The sequence below is a fragment of the Columba livia genome, chromosome Z, assembly GCF_036013475.1.
Source record: "Columba livia isolate bColLiv1 breed racing homer chromosome Z, bColLiv1.pat.W.v2, whole genome shotgun sequence".
Taxonomy (NCBI): Eukaryota; Metazoa; Chordata; class Aves; order Columbiformes; family Columbidae; genus Columba; species Columba livia.
In genome coordinates this window covers 10,597,897-10,620,553 of record NC_088642.1, presented here as the reverse complement: position 1 = coordinate 10,620,553, position 22,657 = coordinate 10,597,897, and the positions used below count along the sequence as shown (strand labels likewise).

Sequence of the window (22,657 nt, the reverse complement as noted above, 5' to 3'; positions counted from 1 at the left end):
GCTACTGTGACATGCTGGGTAGGAATGGGATAAATTCCTCATATTTACTAACACAAAAGAGGGTCTCAGTAGCAAAGCTGCCTTGAAGAGTTAGGTCCAACTGCCAGGTTCTGAGAGCATCCTGGATGCACTGCTTTACCCTTTACCCCTGTTTGCTTATCTGCAATAATCAACACAGAACTACATTCTCTGGGAAGCGATGGTGGTCAATCTGCTTATATGGCACTGAGCACTATGAATCCTTAGCTTGGTTATACTTCCTTACCTGGCAATCCACTCTTCACATGAACCCTACAGCCACCTCGAAGTACATGCCATTCACTTTGTTTGGTGGGCAACTGTCCTGGTTTTGTTAAAAACAAGTTTCTCTTTTAGTGAATTTGCCTGTCAGCTAAAGCCTTCATATTAACTGCGTTTTCCTGAAGAACCAGATACATGTTTTGGTAAACCTAGCAATGGAATGCAAACTTATTGATAAGCACGGATGGACATCTCGCGAGAGGGGCGATGAGAAACAAGTGACGGAGAAACTGACCAACTGTGTATAACATTCCATTCACGTGAATACTTCATATAAAAGTGGGAGATCATGAGGATCTCGTCCCTTTTTGCTTTTTTTGCCCTTTTCCCTTCTGCTTATGGCCGACATTAGGAGAGGACCTTGCTAGTTGTCCCTGCAAACTGAAGCCTAGTGAGAGACTGAATCCAGCTCCGGTTGGCTGCAGAGTCTAATCCAGGACTTCGGCTGCCGGCTCTGCAGTTGCTGAGACTTTCAAGATTGGTTTTGTATATTTTGTATTATTTTCTCTATTCTTATTAGTAGCATTAGTAAAACATCTTTAATTTTTTCCAACTCTCTTCACTCTGTCCTTCTTTTCCTCCCAATCGCCCTCTCCTTAGTGGAAAGGGGGGAGAGGGAGGGGGAAGTGGGGGGGGAAGAGGGGGTTAACAATACATCTGCCAGGGTTTTATTGTCACCCCGCAATCTTAACCCTCTACAGCAACGCAAGCAAGAGAGAGCAAGATGCCACCCGTAGCAGGCTTCCAGTCTTACTCCCATAGCATCTTAGACCTATGCCTCCCCTTTAACTGCAAAATCATGCTTTCCTCTTCCAGGGCTCACTGCTGCCCCTGCTCCAACCCTGACAAAGACCTCCAAAGACAGCGGAAACAAAAGCATCACGGTGATTGTGTCTGATTGTCCACAATAGGGTGTAAATTGTGTCTAGAGAAAATGCACTTACAGCCAAGGCAAAAGCTAAGCTTCTCCTAATATGAAACATGAAAGAAGGTTCTGGCACGTACCTGACATAGAGTGAAATTGGCACCACTGTGTTTAGAATAATCACATATGACCAGAACATGAGGAAGCCAGAGTAGGGGGCAGAGTTGACACCTTCTGCCCATGGCAGATAGACCTGGAAGTAGTAGCCTGTATCATATTCCCAGATGCCATTGCCAATGGCTAGGATAAGACACATCAGTGCTAAAAATGCAAAGATCTGAAAACAAACAAACAAACAAACAAACCTGTTGTTTAGAAACAATAAATTAATTATGTATAGGTTAATCAGAAGACCTTAATGAGACTGAGTTGGATGGTCTGAATCACAGGGAAAAGTTCCTAGGGGTGAAGGAGGAGAAAGAGCAGAGTCATGACACTTTTACCCCAAGGACAAAATCACACAGTGCAGAGCCTGGCAATTTGGAAACTGGGAAGCTCCACCATACTGAACATCTACTAGCATAGTTCCAATATTTGAAAGGTAGAAATAGTGATCATGGGAAAGATAAACTGAAGCTAGCTTGACATCCTCCCTGGACATATAACAATAAAACAGTTCTTTTGGTATACACTTCTCCAAACATTTGACTTAAAACAACCAATGTCCTAGTAAAAATGTGAACATATGGAATCAACAGGCTGCACAACAGAGCAGTTAAAAATAATCTTTTGCAAGTATAATCATTAGGGAGGAAATATGAGTAAGTTAGGCTATTATGTGTAAGGCCACCCAGTAACAATCACATTAAAACAGTAATCAACCTTTTCAAAAAACAATAATTGAGGTACAAACATAGAAACATTGTTGGTGATGCTGATATTTGTGTCGCTGAGGTTATGTGAGGAAGAAGGATGATTTAATGGAGTGAATTGAATCACTTGGTGAAAAGTTCATGTTCGACCAACTCAAGCTGTAATATCAAGAAGCTGCTCAAAGTGAACTGCAGTAAGTAAAGGTGATAAGCTGAATTTCAGGGGACACATTTATTTCCCACATCAGTAGCAGCTTTTCTATTTATTTGTGGGCAACCAAATAAATTCCTCCACTTGTGAAATGAAGACAGGCTTGCTGGTAAGGAATGTAGTGCAGTGTTTTTAAACCTCTGTGGCCAGCAGTAAAAACAGGCTTCAATTTGTGCTGTTGAAATAATCAGGACTTAAGGATACATGAGAGGCACATCCTGGGGACAGGTCGTGTCCTTTACTAAACCAATAGACATAGATAGATAAAATAGACAAGCCCATCCATTTTTATACATATTTCTGTTGGTAGAGTAAAAGATGTTACTTCTCTCTGCAGACCTTGTTTGTTGTCAAAGAAATTAATTAGAAGAGCCAGCTGGCTATTCTATTTTATCACTATAGCCTGAATAATTTCTTGCTGCCTCACAGGTCAAAAATTGTGAGTTTGTAGAATATCACAGTCCATGTAGGTAATCCAGTGCAGGATTTACCAACAGAAATATACATGGGGCAAGACAGTAGCTGAACTTTCCCATGTCGCAGCAGTGCTTGTCTATGCTTGCACTTGCTTTATGTACATTTTGCTTTATGTGCATTTTGCATTACAATGCTCTCGTCCCTAACAGCTCTACTTCTTTGCAGTATTCATGCTTACACTGAGCTCACTAACATGCTGTTCACTTTGAGACAAATGCAAAAGATCAAGCTGTTAACAGCGGCCCCGGAGATTAATTTCTGTGCAGAGAAACAACTGTATGCAGGGTGTTGTAATCGTAACCACAGTTCTGCAACAGAAGAACATAAAAAAGCCCTGATCACAGGCTTATGTGTGCTCATAGGGCTTCCCAGCATGAACATCCTCCCTCCCTGGGACCTGCCAATGCAGATCCTCTGCGGGAGTGAGTTGTATTTTTGTAAAGAGGAGGCGACTTTTGACAAATACTTCCTGTTGGACTGTGAAATAAAACTGTCTCTGTTTCTTTGTTGGCATTTTGAGTTCTGCTTCAGGAGTTGAAGCAATAAGTTGTTTAAGAGATGGAGGTGACAGCTGTACTTGCCTGAAAATAAGCTTCCCCAAAACTACTAAAGAGCAAACTCTGGAGGAAAAAGCATTCCTGGAGCTGGTGGGTGCGTCCCTGGCAGACAAACATTCACTTCTTTCTCAGATCCCTGAGAAACACTCCCAAATGTGAAAAAAAGCAGCTATGGTTGCATCTGGAAAGGTTCACTCCTGGTTAACCCTTGTTGGGACAGACCAGGGCAACATTTAACCAGCGCTCCATTGGTGAGCCCTACTTCAACACTACTTTGTGCCTGAAAGTTTTATGGGCAATTAAACACAAAATAGCTTTGCCAGTATTAACATGGAACAAGTTTCATTACACTTAAAATGAGCTATTTATAGTGAGCTGTGGCTGCTTTTTATTTCCAAACTTGAGTGCAATACACTGTCTCTTTTTATGACCGCACTTCGTAGCCTTTGACCACCCAGTGGGCTGGAAGGATCTGATGCCACGGCCCCTTGGTTGTGCAAAGAGCCTGCTGCTTAGGGTAGGACAGAGCTTTACTTAGACACCAAGATGTTAGGCGCCTTAAAAATGAGTAAAGTAGAAAAACACACCCTTGGCTCCATCATCGCCCAAGAGCCCAGGCAGAGGCTGATGCAATCGGCTGCAACTTGCTCAGTTTTTAAAAATGGAGCCAGGAGATAAATTCATCTCACTCATGTCCATGAAGAGAGGCCAAGCAGACTGAAAGTTTTGGGTGGGACCCTTGGCTTGTAAAAGGACATTTGGCAGAACTTAATTGAATGCTGATCCCTGAGTACCCTACTCAGTTTCTACCTGCTCCATTTCTGTGCCCTGTGGTTCCGCCACAGCCCTACCCCACTGCCTATCCTCTCCAGCTGGAGCATAGCAGGAGCGTAGCAAGAAAATGTGAAGTTTTTCAGATGCTTGCAAAATACTGAACCTAAGAGGCCCAAACCTTGTATGTTTTTGCTGTCCCCTTAAGTGTTAGGGAAGAAAACACTGAGGAAAACAAGCTGATGGTGGTAATCAAGGTTTTCACTTGGCATGTCCTAAAGTCAAGCACATGTCCTTAGCGTACATAGAGCAAAGACTCAAGAGGGCTTGAAGATGACTGTGGAGTGGCTCTCTGTCCTGTGGCACTGCTTTACAGCAAAGAAGCACATGCAGATGTTCAGGGCACTGCTTCACAGCTATGGGAGTCCAGCTAATTGCGGCTGCTTTAATCCTGTTCCAATCTCACAGAGATCGGCTGTCTCTGTCCACTAACATCTCCCATCCCTGAGCCCACCCAAAGTGCTTTTGGGATCCTGAGAAAAAAGCAGATGGATGGGGGCTAGGGTGAAGCAGCCAGGCTGGAGACTGGTGCCATCCTGGAGACATTTGTGTGAGAAGCCCCAGTGCTGAGGAGGCATGAAGTCTCAGAGAGCAGGGACAGCTCAGGAATAGCCTTGCTGTGATGGGCAAGCTGCTGTTGGATGCCTTGCTCCAATGCCTGGGAACAGATCCAGCCCCAGCGTGGCTGCCAGGTTGGGCTAGAGAGCAAAAGCAGAAAGGAAGAGAAGGGGACAGTGGCCACCAGACCTTCCCAGTGCCATAAATGAAAGGTGGTGCAGCATGCATGAAAAGGCGTAACAAACTTCCACCTGCAGGAAAATCACAGTATCACAGTATGTTTGAGATTGGAAGGGACCTCAGAAGATCACCTAGTCCAATCCCCCTGCTGGAGCAGGAATGCCTAGGTGAGGTTACACAGGAACATGTCCAGGCGGGTTTTGAATGTCTCCAGAGAAGGAGACTCCACAACCCCCCTGGGCAGCCTGTTCCAGTGTCTGTCACCCTCACTGAGAAGAAGTTTTTTCTCAAATTTAAGCGGAACCTCTTGTGTTCCAGCTTGATCCCATTACCCCTTGTCCTATCATTGTTTGCCACCAAGAAGAGCCTGGCTCCATCCTCATGGCACTCACCCTTTATATATTTATAAACATTAATAAAGTCACCCCTCAGTCTCCTCTTCTCCAAACTAAAGAGACCCAGCTCCCTCAGCCTTTCTTCATAAGGGAGATGCTCCACTCCCTTAATCATCTTCGTTGCCCTATGCTGGACCCTCTCCAGCAGTTCCCTGTCCTTCTGAAACTGAGGGGCCCAGAACTGGACACAATATTCCAGATGTGGTCTCACCAGGGCGGAGTAGAGGGGAAGAAGGACCTCTCTCGATCTACTAACCACCCCCCTTCTAATACACCCCAGGATGCCATTGGCCTTCCTGGCCACAAGGGCACAGTGCTGGCTCATGGTCATCCTGTTGTCCACCAGGACCCCCAGGTCCCTTTCCTCTACACTGCTCTCTAAAATAAAAGCCTGAAACCAAAGACTTTTTCTCCAAGCAACATTGAGCAAAGCAGTGTCAGAGTATGTGTCTTGCTTCCCTGAGTGGTTTTGAATTTGAGCAGTAAAATCTTGGGAGATTCTATAAAAGAATCACTACCCCTGCCTGGAACTATTTGCCATTTGTTAAAACCACTGACAAGCTTAATGCTCAAATCATATCTGTTTTCCAATTTGAGGAGAGTGCCTGCTAGATAAGATTAGTGTTCTCAAATTTCTCAGCCCCTAAAAACACCAGTTTCCGAGTATTAATGATACCATGTCTAATATTTCACCCTAATGTGTTAAGTCAGAAGCTGGCATCATGTAAATTAACAAACTCAATTACAAAGTCCTATGCAGTTATCACCAGAGATGCCAAGAAATCTGGAAGAAGAAGGAGAACTGCTAATGTTTATTTAAATAGAAAATGACAAAATTACTAGGAAAAAAGGGCATTTGCAGGCTTCAAAGTGATTTTCACAAAAAAGGGAGCAAGGGAGAGCAGAGCAAATGAAAAGCTCAGAAGAAAGGTCCTTAATGCTGTCAAAGCAATGGCCTTGCTTTGCAAGATGGGCTGGCAGAGGCCCTACGGAACGCAGACTGCTAATAAATTATTACATAATTTTTCTTTTTATCATTAGTCACTTCTGATATTCCCTCATTTGTGTGGACAAAGGGGTGGAGCGTCTGGGAATGATTAAAACATCTGAAAAAATGAAGACACATGAATCAGACTTACCACCAACACAAGAACATTCATGAGCCGATCAATGCTTGTACGTTTAAAAGTTGTTTTTCCACTGTTTTGCATTAGTTTGGTGTCTGGCCCTGGAGATGAAACACACTCATGAATTCTAGTAATAAAGCTTAGCTATTCTAAAGCTAATTCCCTTTGAGGCCCCGCCTAATACCCTAAAAATACCCATCACAGCTTTCTTGAAGGCAGGTACATAGAGTTTACAGCACTGGTGGGAAACTTAGGCAGAAACTTAGGCCTTAGGTTATATGGAGAGAGTAAAATAAAGCCACTTATTCTGGATTTTGATCCTGTTCTCTTCTTTCAACACACAATCCTCCCTTTCAGGTTTAATTACTTTTCACAGAATACTTGATACTTCTCTGTTATTATTGACATGTTATACATCATCTCACATGTCTACAGCAGTATAGAAACAATAGAAGGTCTATGCTCATAAAAGCATAGATCTGATGGACTACAGTAATATTATTGATGACCCTTATATTCCAACATGTATTCAAATAATATAGAAATTATGTGAATTTTTTAATACAATAGCCTTTATGGTGAAAATTTTTTAAAAAGCCTGGTGAGAGAAAGACGTCAGTTGGCCCAGTATGGGCCAGTAAAGGCAGATTTAATTCAGTTTTAATTCTTAAACAGATTTAATTTTTATATTCTCTCCTATCAATTGGTCAAGACTTTTCTCATAAACTTTGCTGCATTTCTGAAATAAAAGACCACTTCATCTTACTAAAGCACTTAAGATGGAATTGGATGTTGTCATGTAGCCATTTTGTCTTATAGACCACTATTAAAAAAATCTCAGATTGAAATCCCCTGCAATAGGCGTCATTTGCAGCCTAGAATTAAGCCAAGGGATCTCATGTATTGTTTTGTTTTTCTTCTTGTAGCTGGTAGAAACGTATTTTCCAAAGAGGAAAATTCTTGGTTCCTTTGTGTATACTGGGTGTGATGTACTTCCACGTTAGTGCTGATGTGCTCTGCAATTCATATGTCAATTTTTCTACCTACCAGCATAAATTACGAGACCAAAGCACCACTCTGTGTTCCTAATCGTACAACCCCTCAGCAACATCTTCTCATTGTCCAGGGCATACTTCTCTCCTCGAAGAGTGAGAGTTCCTGTGAACTTATCCAGTTTGTTGTTTGGTGCCTCACATCTGACTTCACCTGTAAAAGGAAGGTAAAAAGAAAAATATAATGGAAATATTCCTGGACAGATATTTGTCGGTCAATACTGGATTCTCAGCTGTTCCCCAGACAGGCAATATTTCCCACTGAAGCTGCAGTCCACTCCTGTCCCTGACATTCCCATCCTATACCCCATATTTACTGAAGTTTCGGGATGCTGGTCCTTCCTCATATTCAGGTCATAATCCAACAGACCATAATGAATTTGTGAATTTATCCTATTCTTTGGACACATCAATTTTGCACTGATAGAGTCCAAAACAAAGTTTCCATGCCCTTTTTTTGAGTAAAAAGAAATGTTGAACCAGCAACATACTTTTAATCCTTCCATAGCAAGTTCATAGTGGTAGGATGCCACTGGATAACTTTAGATAAAAGTGCTGATTTCACATAACTCCTATTCCATTTTCTTTGAAACTGCAGGAGCACAAGCAAGAAAATCATAGCCTGAAGCCTGCAAGAGAGTAATTAAGTGAGGTGTCTTTGTTCACCGTTTTTTAATTTCATCTGTTTTATACTTTAAGTCCTAGTGGCACACGAAAAAAAGATAGTACTACCTTTGGCCATGCAGCTGACACTGTGATTGGAGAACCTGTTTCTATTTCCTCGCTTTATATTTATTTCTTACAATAAAATCTGCTCACACAAAACTGTAAACACAGACACTCTGGTATAAAAATTATTATTTACATCAAAATTTGCACCAGATATCTAAAGATTCAAAGCAGAGCCCTATGAACATATAACAAGGACTGGAAAATACAAATACACAATATTGAAAGGGAATCCAAGAGTTCGGTCTGTTTAGTTAATTAGTAGGAACATTGAAGTTATTTTGATTGCGGGCTGCAAATATCTACATAAGGACTGGCATTTGCAGAGAATACAGCTTTTCCAGCTGTTCTCAGACAAAACACACCAAGCTCAACAGATTGGAAGGAAAATCCAGAGAAGTACAGAAAAAAAAGTACAACTATAAGTATCGTGGTAATCTCCACCACTGCAAATTCTGAAATAAAGAATGGATGTTCTTTTCATAGAAAAGTAGCTCTTCTCTAGGGCAGACAAATCATCAGACTTGAAAGATGAAGCAAATGGAAAATTCTACGACACATACGATGTCAGAGCTCGCACTAACAACTATGCTGGTCTTCTATTTTGTCATCTAGTCAACCCAACAACAATCAGACCTGTCTTCCATCATTTCTGAAAGTCTGCAGCAACCAGACCCATCTCACTGCAGCCCTTATAACTCCTTGAAAAGCACGAAGAAAACAGACACTTTGCACTGCAACCTGACGCACAGCACAACGAGACTTTGGTGGACAGAACGCGGGGCACGATCCCTCAACAGGAAGACCGTGCCTCTCCTCACGCCAATTGCGGGACAACCTCGCCTGTCAACACCCACATCTGCTTTCCAGTAGGTGGGCTGGTCTGGGTTACTGTTCTGCTGATTTTGAGATCAGAAGAGATTCATCCAGATTAGACCAACCACACAAAAAACAGCGAGAAGCTCTACAGATCCACCAAATATACCTGCACTGACACCAGTAACTCTGCAGCTGGAGATGCCCCAGCAGGGCACCATGCCTCCTGTCTTCTCCTACCATTAACAGCAAGAAGATATCTGGAATGCATCTCACCGGAAAGAGTTAAAAACTGCCAAGTCTACATGTGATAAGGAGTAGGTAACTGGAAACAATTGTTTACTTTCTCATCTCCCAATTCCCCAAATCAAATGAAAAGGTCAGCGTTTTGCAAGCATCTTCCTTATCTGAACCATCACAACGTCAACAAACATCATAACTCACATTAAGCATTCCAGTGAGTGCCTGTATTAGCTGCTCGACCCTTCCTTCTCTTCCTGTCTCAAGAAGTAATTAGATAAAGAGTTACATAAATATTTAAATACTTCTACAGAGGTTTGCTGGGGAAATGCGAGGTTGGGTCTGATTCCAGGCACTCTTTCCAGTACTCTGCCAAATATAAATCATCCTGGGAAACATTTTATTCATTTTAAGTATTGTGAAGAGGCCACTTTTATTTACAATATAACTAAAACAGAGATTTAAGGGACAAATAAACATTTGACTTTAAAAGATTTTAAACTTTTTTTTAATTACACATTTTCAAGAATGTAGTATTCTTAGATAAGAATTAGATGCAAAAAAAAGCTTGAAAAATTATTTCAGATGAAGAAATTTGCTTACAACTGATACACACTGCAGCCTCTTCAGGAAAATACTTAGAGCATGCCACCCTGACTATTAACAAAAAGCATCTAACTGCACCTGTGAAAATACGTTTCAAGAGACCTAAAACACTCAGAACCTCAGCCATCACTTCAGAGGAAACCTGATATACTGAGCTGACACCCAACTGAAACTATGTACATTATTTCACAAAACCTTGATGTAGAAAGCAAAAGACAAGCCCATGCCTTTGGATGACTCTACCAGAGACAGTTACAGCTATGCTCTGTACTCTCTGCCACGTCCCCATCATTTATCCTTGAATCATTTTTTAAAAATTAGTTTTCCTCTTTATCTAAAAATATTTCCTGTCAGCTTGCAGTCCTTGAGACATTCCAAGGACAGCAGCACTCACTCTATCCCCTTTCCACACCAACTCTTCCCATAATCCTGCCCTCGTACCTGAGCGAGCAGGGCACTGTAGAGCATGACTAACACCACTTGGTCTGTTCCCCCATCCTCTCCACAGAGAGATGATGTGTGAGCACGGAGTATTCTGATTTTGACAGGTCTGGCTTCTTTCTGTGGACGTGCTGCTATATATTTGATATACAATACAGTGGTAAGAAAGGACACGTTGCCCACTAACTATGTCTGCACTGTTTGTCTTTAAATATCTCAAAATGCAGTTTTTATTGTTGCATCAAGAGAGGAGAGGAATGCTGGCAGGGCAAGGCTTCAGGATGGGAAGCTGTCCCCTGTCCTGTGTGCGCAGTTAGCCCTCGGGTCTGCACAGTGTCTGAAAAGTGCTGCTGTAAAAGTAATCAACGTACCAGCATTACTGCATCAGTGTGAAAGTGCATTGTGAAAATAATTTGAGATCAGAATGAAGCAAGCAATTTGGGGAAAACAGTTTCCACGGTGCAATTATACAGACTCTTGTACTGATGTTTGATGTGAGCAGTATCAACACAGCTGACGTTAAAGAAAAGTATTCAACCAGAAGGAGAATTGCCAGCAAATCTGTTTCAGGTTGTAGCCATGCACAGCATGGGAAGACCTGCATGCAAAGGGGGACCTCTTTTTCTATGTACACTGGTGATATTTGCTGTACAGACTTCAACGTGCCCATTCTGTTCTTCTGCCCCTGTATCCAGAGAAACCCTAGCAGGGAGCAGGGCACAGCTGGGAAGGAAGACTCATGGGCACTCTGTGAACGCTGGTGCTCGGGCAAATGTTTTGGTTAAGTGAATTTTCCATGTAGACTCACCGTTGAACTCTGTCAGTTTCTGAAGATCTTCTCCAAGCTCTGCAGTGACTGTCAGTGCCTGCTTCACCTTGAGGTTTGTTTCACTGCAATAAACAGGAGACAAAAACATGAACTGAAAGCTATGTGGTGAACTGAAAGCTCTCCCTGAAAGTCAGTTCTGCTCTTCAGGACAGAATTCTTCTTAGACATCTGATGGACCATGCCGTCATCAGCTTTTTTTTGCCTGATGAAAGAGTGTAGTAGTCTCCTTCGTTTGCAAAGACAGGCAAGTCAAAGGAATTCTGGACATGGTACCACACTAGCAAAGGGGCTGAGGTGGCTCTGTCTTCTCATTTTCACCACGAAGTGCAAGACCAGCCACCTCAGTTCCCTGAGCAGCTCACCATCTGTCCTGCCACTGATACCACACTCAGCACTGAGGTATCTGAGTACATAGGAGAGCTATGGATCTTCTCCCATGGTATTCTTGTCCTGAAGAGTACTCAGGTCCTGGGACTATCTAGATAGGAAGATGAGTTTTAAATGCAATGTCAAAGAAACTCTGCATTTGTTCACGGTCTCCTGGAACATCCATGTACAAGAACTACAAGCTCATTTTCAGCAGAAATTAGACAATGAGAATCCAGAGCACTGTTTGTAGGGTCTTGGGAGTGACATGATTTCTTGATCTCCCTGGTTTTGCTTAGTTCTTCAAGCTGATGCTAGCTCCAGGGAATGCAGAAAGTGTAATGCAAATTGGGTCATAAAGATGAGGTCAGATCCAGTTTATTCTAATGAATACAAATTAGTTGCAGCCCTTTGACTTGAAGTCAGTTTTGCCCTGGAGTAAGCAATGTTTAGAAGCCGTTGCAGTGTGCATGCATTAATATTATGGTATAGCAGCCCGAAGGACTGGACCTATTCATCATGGTTATCTCACCCAGATAATCTGACTAAGAGAAAAGATGAAGTGAGATACAAGAAACAGAAAGCTTCTGCCAGTGACCTGGCATATTGCAAGAACACATTTCAAAATAACTATCAATGTTAGAACTCTCCCTCAAAATAAAAATCCCCTCCTCACATGACATGTGCAGTGGAAGTATCCACCAGAACATGCTACTTTCAAGATACCTATGCAAAGTTTATTCTGTGTGTTAGGAACCTCTTGCTACAAAAGCTTGCAGCACTCAGGGTCACCAGAGAAGATCTGGCCTGGCATTGGCAGCAGTGATTGCACCCCAGGCTCACTCACCCGTCCAGCTCAGCTGTCTCGATGTATGTCAGGCTGTGTGGCTCGCTGCTCGACAGCAACAGTAGGTCAGCCTGAATGTGGACAGAGAGACTTGGCATGAGTTTCGCTGGTCAGAGGGCATGGCACCACAAGGCTACCTGTGGTTTCTGCACACTGCAGGTCTCTGAGGCAGTTATCACTACTGGCTAATTTGCATGTGAGTGATAAGAGTAATTACAGAGACTGTACGCAGGAGGAAGAGAAACTGTACTCACCGTCACAAAGTTGTTGTTTTCTAGTTTTATTATATCCCCCACTTGGACATTCATCCATTTTTCATCCTTTAACCTGCAAGAAAACTCCTAGTAAGTAGGTACATAAAGCAAACCCCACTTGGGAAAGTAGGATACTCTGCTCTGCTCCTGAATCCAGACTGCAGGTGCCATCAGGACTTGGGCTGTTGATTAGATGGAGCAGGATCTGACATGATGTGACTTGATCCATACTAAGCTAAAGGATCACCACAATACAAAAAAGTGGTAATAGTTGTCACGGTGACCCGTGCAGGGTTAAGACCAAGCCCCACAAGAGTATCACAGTCCATGTGCACTGTCCTGTTTGGACTGACTACTCACTTCCTTCTCCTAAAGGGCCACATTGTCTCAGAAAAAAAATCTACTTCGCATAACACTTTCCAAACACCTGGGAAAACTGCCAGTTGTGTTAGTTTTCCTAAGTGGTGTTAAGGGCCAGAGCAACAGATCTGGTTCTGTGTGGGCCTGTCTGTCAGGAAGGTCAATGCAGGTGGTTTGGTTTTGCCTGTGGCCAGCTAAGCCACGTCTGCAATGGTGTTTACAGCATTAAGCAAGATGTGCATGGAGACAGCTTGCTAGGCTGCAAGCGCCAACGTGACCAAGTCACGATAGCTGTATATGCAAAATCTAGAGGTGAAAAATATCAAGAGCTATATCAAAACAGGATTTGTCATTCCAGTTTGAGTTCAGCTCCGCCTTGGTTTTTCAGTGTTGTTTGGAGTTGGGTAGGACCTATGATTCCTAGTTTTTTAACAAAGTAAAAATATTAGAAAAGTTCAATTTCAATGTATGTTTCCTAGATACAGTAACTCATACATGGTTAACTAAGAAACTGGTTTACGTAGCACAAAGTACAAAAAATATCTTCCTATTCTTCAGTTTCCAGTTATATTTTTAACTGTCTGATCATCTACTGGAGTTTACACAACATACTGCTATCTATAGTATGGAAAAAAAACGTCATCAGAGACTTCACAGCTGTCTACAGCTGTGTCCCACACACAATTGGACTCCATAGAGCCTCAAATAAACAGCACATCTGTCTGCCACAAAAGCCTAAGCCTCTGCTCTTTTTTCTGCAGGAAAGAACAGTGCTAGCAGTACAGTGTCCAAAGCACACAGCTGAGATGTTTTGAGAACATCTAAGTCAGAAGTGCTACACACACTCAAAGTATTATGACATGTATGAGGAAGCTATTTATGCTTCTTTATTTAAAAGAACTTGTTGATAAGGCCTAGTCTTGCTTAATGCAGCAATAACTGCTATGAACATAAATGACATTGGAATATAGCCTTGCTTGTCATTTCTATGGTAAGGAGTAAAATAATACAATACTCTCAAAGTATCACTTATATAAACATATATATATATATATATATGTCCAGGAAAGGGAAGTAGTTCACTTTTTGTCGGTGCAAGGTCACAGAAATTATGTCAGCACTGACTGTGGTACTATGTCTTGGGTTCATTAATTAGATACATAGTCTGGCATTTAATGGTGAATTAATGGTGTGAAAGACAATTGGGTTTTAGGTAGTTCAGTGATCACTGAGAATCACAGAGGAAAAAAAGAAAATACTAATAAAATGCTCTTCCCAGTCAAAGTTACAGTAAAGGAAAAATTACTTACATGCCATTGATCAGGACCTGGACTGGGCGGTTGTTGACATGTTTGTCACTTTTGTGTCGATTCTGAAAATTTGAACAGTACGTTAAAAGGCATTTCCAAGAAACCAAGTAGACAAAAGCTGTAGGCAGTTCATTAACATTTCAGATTTTAACCCAGCTGGCTGAATGGGTCAAGCAGATTTGAGTCACAACTGAGTCAAAGACAAGCCCACGTTTACACTCATGACATAGGGCATAACTGGACTGCAAAGAGCAACAGGCAAATACAGGGCTTGCTCTTGAGGGGGGATAAAGAGTGTAGAGCCTTGTATGTCACTTAGCACAGTCCTTACTCAACTGGCATTAATCCTTCCCAGCACAGTTTCATAAACACCAGAGAAATCCATTCCTCTGCTCTGACACAGAAAGTGCGCATAGATGTCCTGGCATTGCTCCCTGGGAGAGCACCTTGCCTCCTCTACTTGTAAAGCTGCACCAAGTGTCCAGAGAGCATCAAAATTATTTTAATGGGAGAAACTCAGGTGCTAAACTCAGCTTTAACATCACCCCATTGAGTCAATGGAACTTTATCCAGCTGTGACGGAAGCAGACTTGAGTGAAAGCTGGGCAAGCTTGAAAAATCACGCATGGGATGAATGCTTACTTCCTAACAAATGTTTTTTTCCACCCACATTGCAGATAGACAGCAAAGGATGAGTTCTCTGAAGTGGAAGCCTGAGAACAGACTTCTGTGCAGGTATCCAGACATATCCAGTGACCACATTTTCAGACATGCTGAGCCATTTCAGAAAAAGTCAACGGAACTGCTGGGCTTCTCAGCAATTTGGAATTTCTAGCTCCTTTTTAGGTAATGAACTATAGATTTGGAGACCTAATCTCAGACTCCATCTTGGCCACAGACCAGTTCTCCAACTGCTTGCCACTGGCTGTGTTTATTTTAAGCGGTTTACTTTAGTGATTGTGCTGAAGAATCATGGGCAAAGTCCAAAGTACAGGTCAGCAATACAAATCTTACAAAATCATCAATGGCATCCTTGACTCCCGACACAGCCAGCACCAGGACCAGGGGCACCACCGTTGTAAACCAGGCCAGCGAGGAAATCTGAGGAATCAACTGCAGGAAGAAAAGATCTGAGTTAAGAAATTTCCTGCCAGTTCAGCCAACAGATGGAAACAAACCACTGTTTTCTGTGGAAACTGCAGATAACATCTTTCTATGACACCTGAATGTAGAATAGAGACAACAATGTAGCTCTATCATTTATACTTGATCCCACAAAGGTGAGAGAGCCAGGGAATCTGTGCTTTGCTTACAAAACAAGTTGTAAGTTAGGTTATGAACAAAGAGCTGTCAGGAAGTGTAGTGGGTTGCTCTTTCTTGTTTGTAAAACTAGGACTGTAAAGTCCCAACTAATTTCTTTGGAGCTACTGACATGGACAAGCCTTCTGTGAGGGACGCAGCGCTATCTGAGCAAGGTCTGCTGTGGCAGAGCCTTCAAATACTTCCGTTTTTTTGCTTCAGTAACTCTTCACATTTTGCTGAAGTAAACTTCCTATCAATACATTATGAAAAGCTGTTCCCAGGGTTGACCTTGCTCTTCCAAGATTAACAGAGCTGGTTTTATTTCCCACAACTTTAATACTGAGAGGACACAAGACTTGAAGATGACTCTGTCATGCTTTCAGTGATGTAAAGATGGATTTCTTTCCCCAGTGTAATTCTCCCCTTCCTCAAGAAGCACGACACTAATGATGGAAGCAATGTGACACCAGGATCAGTGCATCCATTAGACTAGATTTGGGCATGTCCCTCTGCGCTGTGCCAAAGGAGTGGAGAGGCAGAGTCCCCACAGCCCGCCCATCACATCCACTCCTGATGCAGGAACGGATGCTCCCAGTGCTACAGGGACGGAGCAAGTGGGCGGAAGAGGGAAAAAAGCTACATGGAGGTGCATGTAAATATAAATGTCTAATGGCTGCCCTTTTTAGCCTAACTTGATGCAGGTAGCAGAAAAAGTTGTATGGTTTCACACACAGTCACTCCTAGATGGTTCAGCAAACAATACAGGAGAATAATCTAAGGCAAATAGTTTGAAATTCTATGAATTTGACGGACAAGCAGCTAGAGTGCAGTACAACAACAAAGGAACAATGCCGTCAGTTTGGCTGGAAAGGCACTTTCACTAGTGTCTTGAAAAATATACGTGGGCTGAAATTTCCCAAATTTGTTCCCTGTAAAGAAGCAAAGATTGTATGTAGTTTGCTATAGGCTTAAAAAGATTTTGCCTATGCTTTTTTTGAGCTGAAATTGAAAAATAGCATTTTAAAAAGGTAATTTTGCAAATTTGTGTGCACTGGAATGGCCCAATTTAAAACAGTATACTTTGAACATAATCAAAATTATACCTTTTTTCTTGATAACATGTATTCTAGTATGATTCAGCAGTACACTGCACTTATCCATGTTATAGCAAAGTGCAAAGGGGCAGAAATCCTGATATAAATTTCTCATGTGCATCCAGCTTTCAGACAGAGTAGTATTACCAAAGCAACGGGCAAAGTGCAACTCAATGCCATGATGAGCCACAGGGTTCAGTAGTGTTGCCAGCGTCTGACATGCCCTTTATTAGATACCTTCCTCACCCTGCTGAGCAGGGAGCAGCAATATTCAGCTTTAAGCAAACTAGGTCCAATCTTGAACCTTCCTGATGTTAACTCTTTCCTTCCTAGAGAAAAAGTACAAGTTACAAATTTGTTCATCTTCTTGCCTTTTTCTTTGTGACTGCCAGTTAAATTTGCCTTTAAACCTATGGATAAGAGACAACCACCTTTTGTACTACAGGTGGAATAAGTAATGCAAATCCAAGAACAGCCAGGAGCACTCAGATGTAGATACAAAGGCAGTAAGACATGGCATGAAAAATGTACACAATTTGTTGAAAACTTTAATTACATTTTTTCTCTATTCAGTTCAAACCCTCATATCCAAGGGTAAGGGAGGAAATTGCTTTTATTCTGCCCTACTTTCTATCTACTTTAAGGTTTTACTAAGACGCTAATTCATAGCAGGGATATGGTTTGCACCTTATTACAACTATCAATACATAGACAGTCTTTGATAACAGGCAACGCAATCTGCTAGAAACAGCACAGTGAGTTCATACCTGCAAAATCAGCAGGAAAAGAAAGTAAGCATTGGCTATTCGCTGAAACTGTTCAAACAGGTTGAGAGGCAGGAAAGTGAAGAAGTTGTATTTTGATGTTTTAATTGAATTGTTCTGTAGGGAAAAGAAGAAAAAAAGGGAAAAAAAAAAAGATCGGTAAAACAGGAAACAAAATTACAGCACAACCCATTTCAACTGTGTTTTTACTTGCTTATATTTAGCAATAGCATTGTTTCCAACAGCAGCTCAAAAAACGTTTCCTTTTCCCCCACACAGTCATGCCAAGCCTCGATAAACAGACAGAATTCCTCTCGGAATTGGTGAAAACATGATGCTCAGTTTGTGCTAGTGCAACTGCAGGTAGATGCAGGTACATGCAGTTGCTCACAGAAGTGCATCTTTCCTTTATTAGTCTCTCAATTTACACAATGCACAAATAGAATTAAAACCTGTAACCAAGACACAAGTAAACCATTTCACTGGTACCGTCTACAAAGCCGTGTGAGAAAATGCATGCAAGGTCAATTATCTGTAACTTGTCTGAGACTTTGAAGTGTCATTTGGCCGAACAACCACACAGGAGCTGTAGGTCCTCTCAGGAGCAGAACATGACATTATTATTTTCAGCTGATTCAGCAGCTTCTGAACTTAGCAACTTGGAGCAGTGGCTTGTTTCTGTTCCACAAAGATCCCTTGAATGCAGTGTTGTGCAAACAGCCAGTAATACAGGAACTCACCATTTCAGTAAGCAAGTTGCAGCTTTGTTCCCTATTTCCAGTTTCCTTTTCTAATTGCAGATGGCCCCTCCAGCCAAAAGCAATGGCTGCTGTCCCATCTGTCTTCTTCAAAACAGAGAAAGACCCAGGCTCAAGATTACAGAACTGGGTATTTTCTTCCTGGCAGATCAGAACTCTCTGGTCTGATTCTTGACACCTAATAGATGGGCTCAATCCATCAATCCACCAGTTAGGGCTCTCCCTTCAGTATTTAGGTGTGCTAGACTCAGGCTTTCTTTTTATATGAATTCTACCAAGTACTCATCCACGTTTAGTCCTGGAAGCACGTATGCCACCTGTTACCAGTGCATCTAAAATTTCCTCCTCAGAAGTTCTCCAGAAGGCACCTATTAACCCCCTCCCGGGGGACCTAAGGTGTGACAGCACAAGAAGGCAGAGGTTACTCAGTGCACCTTCATTCAGTAATAGATTTACTGGTTCAATGAGAGAGAAAATGGCAATTATAGTATTCTAATAACCTTCATATATGGCTAAACTGGAGGGAGGACAGAAGCAACTAATTATGATGACAGGCAACTTCCAATCCATGCATTAATCCAGGATCTTGACTTCTAAACTGACACACATCTTCAGGTTTCCACCATTAAACCTATTATTTAAGATCACCACCTTAAGGTGTGTATGGTGAAAGCTATTCTGTAAGGTGTATATGGGGAAACTATTTCATTTCAGGCAGTTACTGGATTTCTGGCTATGTCCAGACACAAAATGCAGCAACGTTCTTCAGCATTAACATCATGTTTTATCCCTTGTACAATCCAATGAATAAATCTCCAAAAGAGAAGAGATGGAAATGCCCTTCATGGAAGAGTTAGCCGAATCATCCTATTGACTGCACTCCAGCAAGAAAATACGTTTATCAGTGATCAACATAGAAACAATACTGCCTGTCTCCTGACGCCATTTAGCCATCTCTGGGTGTGGTTAACTCTGTCTGTGATCTAAATGCCATGATACATGATTAAATTTAATTTGTTTCAAAATTCCTCACCATGGAATATGTGCTTCATACAGGCTCCATGGACACTGCTAAAACAGAAGAAATCAAATAACAATATCCTCTGCAAACCCAACATATAAAGAATTAAATCTCTTGCTTGACAAGTCTGTGTCCACCAGACACAGAGTTTGACAGACATTTTAATAAAACCTGGATCTAAAGGTGTTCTCTGACTACTAATCTAAAGAAAAATATCACAGCCATTTACTGGAAAGAAAAAAAAAAATAAAAATTAAGACAGTGGCTGCAGGAAAAAGAAAGGAGACACAACCTTTGTGCATCAACAGATTTTGGAGAGTCACATACAACATGGGAAAAACTACTCAGTAAACACATAAGGTTTACAGAACATGACCTGCAAAAATCTCAGAGAAGAATATGAAAAGAAAGGGAGTGGTTTATTTCAATTCCTGCCTTCTATTTTTGTCCCTTAATTACGTCAGGAAAATCACTGAATGAATCAAAGCCATTCATTTTGTTTCCTATTGCCATTAGGCATGGTAAAAAACCCAGACATAACAAATTCTAAATGCTTAACTTCAGAAATCTGGACATCCAATATTTTCTCCATAGTAGTTCAGGATTGTGATATTGTTTGGCACACACTATCTTTTGTGACACTTGGACACCAGAGACCTCAAAGTAAGGAGAAGGAGTATTGTAGCGGGTCTGCTCATTATTCTAAAATCTGCAATTAAAACTAAGCACCAGAAAAAAAAAGAGCTCCTCATAATCACTATGAATATTTCTAACTTATCAAGCAATTTGTTCATGGCCCTTGGGAACTAAGGGAATATCAATATTAAATGATCAAAACAAACTAGGGAAAACTTCAGCCTTTACAATTCAAAGCTCTGCATTCCAACATCAAGGATACAGCTGAAGCTCTGTGTAAAGCTTAATTTATGTTTTCATGCAGTACACCAAGGCTGTATGCTTTGACTGGTCAGGCTCTCAGCTGACTACAGAGAAATCTCAGTTGGCATCTGCTCTTGATCTTATCCTATTCTGTGATGCTTAACACCGTCACACCCTCTCACTCCTTTAGAGCTGACCTGGAACCTGACTCTGGGATGGGAGGAGTACTACGAGAACCTGCAGTACCACAGTATGTTAAACAACCCAACACAGCCATCATTTTATAAGCAATACCTCTAAAGCATCATCTTCTTACCTCCCCCATGCTCTCTGCCTTCAGTGAGGGAGATTCCCATAAGGGAAAACTGATGGATCGGAAATGTCTTTGAAGCAGCAGTTAAGTACCAAGAGGCCTTACAGGAGGTTCCAGTTCTCCTATAGATTTATAAAAATCAAACATCTAAGGAAAGCAACTCTAAGGGCTGAGCACAGAGATTGGAACTGGGAGCTTTACACTTACTTACTTCCAGGTCTGCCCTAGACTTCTGGTTGATGGTGGGCAGCCCCTGTGTGAGCCTGTGTCCTAAATGAACAGGCTCAAGTGTGGGTACCCACTGTCATCCTCAGGCTCCCCAGATGCGAAGTTTGACACAAGAGCAATGTTGTCTGTGGGTGAGGGATTGTTGTCATCTGCTCTTTTCAGGGGCTAGATTCACACCTCCTGGAGGTGTGACTCCACCAAAATGCTGTCCCCAAGAATAGTGCTCACCGCTCCACAGTTACACAAGTCTAGATCTGGCAGATGAGCTGTTACTTTGGGGGTGTTCTCAGAAGCCTGGCTGTGACGTCCGACTGCGGGCAAATGCTCAGCAGATGGCTCCTACCTTTGTTCGCTGAGCAAACAAATGGTCCTTATGGTAGAAGTCACTGGAAATAAGAGACATTGCTGCTTTTGTGACTAGATTACAGATGATAAAGGGTAATAAGCAGAAAAGACAGAGTATGTCAGGATATTAACCACCTGAATTCACACCCCTGGCTCAGTGACAATAGTTTCTAGCAGCTGGACAACCTGGGTCAAAGCAAACCCTAGCAAACCTTGGCCATCCCACAAGGAGGTGCTGTGCCACGAAACCTAGAAATTTCATGGGTACCTGTGTACCACAAGGTACAGTCCAATGAAGTGGCAGAGAAGCAGAAATGGCTTTCCTGGGTGCTTTGATAAAGCCTTGCAAGGAGACAGCAGGAGAACAATTCGATGGCACTTTGTTTAAATGCAGTAGTACAATTTGAAAGCAGGCAGCTGCCAGATGCAGAAATGTTACCTCAGAGCTGTGTATGTGCTCAAGGACATACTTAATAAACACTTGTAACAGGGCATGCGATACCAGGGAGCCTTTCTTTTCATAGAGCGTACAGAGTAGCCAGACTAGATCAGTTTTAAGCCTGCCAAATTCACTGCCTTATTCCTGACAGTGATCAGGAGTCCCAACTCAACAGAAGACTGAGAAAGGCTAACAGGATGCTGATGGGCCTCATTTGGTCTCTTTAAAGATCTCATCCTGACTCTCAGAAGTAAAAGACAGGCCAAAACCCAGAAATAAAAGGATCTACATCCAACCCAAACTCCTCTTTCTTTGTTTTGTTCATTTCTTTTTTTCTTTTTAACAATTTTTAGAATTTATGACACATGTAACTCCTCAAAAGCCTCCTGACAGAAATAATAAAGTGACTTCTAGGATCCCATTGCACATTGGGTATTCCAGGAAAACCTCTAGGAACATGTGGTCACTGGCTGTGTTTTCCTGTTGCTGTTCCTTGTGCCTGGACTCATCCCGCTACAGAGCTGTGAATCCGTGTAACATTACTGTGATGAGTGTCCTCATCATGGTGGTGCAGAGGAGGATGTGGAGGCAGATGGAGTTGGTATGGGTTGATGATCTTATGCAGTTGCTTACAGACAGTCCAGTGCATGGGATCTAAAGGTCTTGTCTCTTAGTTACCTCCTTTGACTATGTTGCTTTCTCCTCCCACTCAGCTCAGTACCTGAACCTGCTGCCAGGCAGGGAGGAGAAGTGAAGGGGAAGGCAGAGCACTGCCAAAAGGTGCAGAGGGGGAAAACTCCAAACCACCATACTGTACTCATTAAGGTCTCACATAGTCAGACTCCCAACTAGTATAGCAGTAGTTTTGTCTCTGTGAGGTTTAAGGTAAGATGAAGAGTGGAGGACTCAGTCTAAAGAGAGTCTATGATCGTCACTGCAGCTCATGTCTGGGACAGCTCAGTCTTTCTGGGCCTGTCAGGGCCCTAATATGCCTTAATGGCCTTGACCTTACCTGGAGTTTCCATCCACAACCCCTGTACAGGTCTCAGGAGCTCCACCTAAGCCCAGCCCTGGGCCTTCAGTCCTTGCCTGAGCCACATTGTAGGAATATCAGTCTCCAGCCTAACATTTGTCCCAGTCTCCCAGATAGACCTAGCCATCTCTGCCTCCTGGGTGGACCTTGGCCATGTGGTGCAATCTGTCTCCCACTGCCCCTGACTGAGGTCCCTAGATGGACGCTGGACGTGGCTCATGACCTCACCTTGTCTGGGATGGCCACGATGGGCCTCAT

General features: G+C 42.3%; 1 protein-coding gene across 4 annotated transcripts in view; it reads right to left on the bottom strand.

The window, feature by feature from the left end:
- Positions 1–22,657, bottom strand: part of LOC102097598 (phospholipid-transporting ATPase ID) — a 91,977-nt gene that overhangs the window by 31,478 nt on the left and 37,842 nt on the right. For all 4 annotated transcript variants that reach the window (XM_065047147.1, XM_065047146.1, XM_065047148.1 and 1 more), the window contains exons 4-12: positions 17,387–17,500; positions 15,238–15,336; positions 14,224–14,285; positions 12,554–12,626; positions 12,300–12,370; positions 11,066–11,148; positions 7,421–7,579; positions 6,386–6,474; positions 1,306–1,502 (exon numbers count right to left, since the gene is read on the bottom strand). In XM_065047147.1, coding sequence (XP_064903219.1) covers positions 1,306–1,502; positions 6,386–6,474; positions 7,421–7,579; positions 11,066–11,148; positions 12,300–12,370; positions 12,554–12,626; positions 14,224–14,285; positions 15,238–15,336; positions 17,387–17,500 — 947 coding nt within the window. The remainder of the gene's footprint in view (positions 1–1,305; positions 1,503–6,385; positions 6,475–7,420; positions 7,580–11,065; positions 11,149–12,299; positions 12,371–12,553; positions 12,627–14,223; positions 14,286–15,237; positions 15,337–17,386; positions 17,501–22,657) is intronic.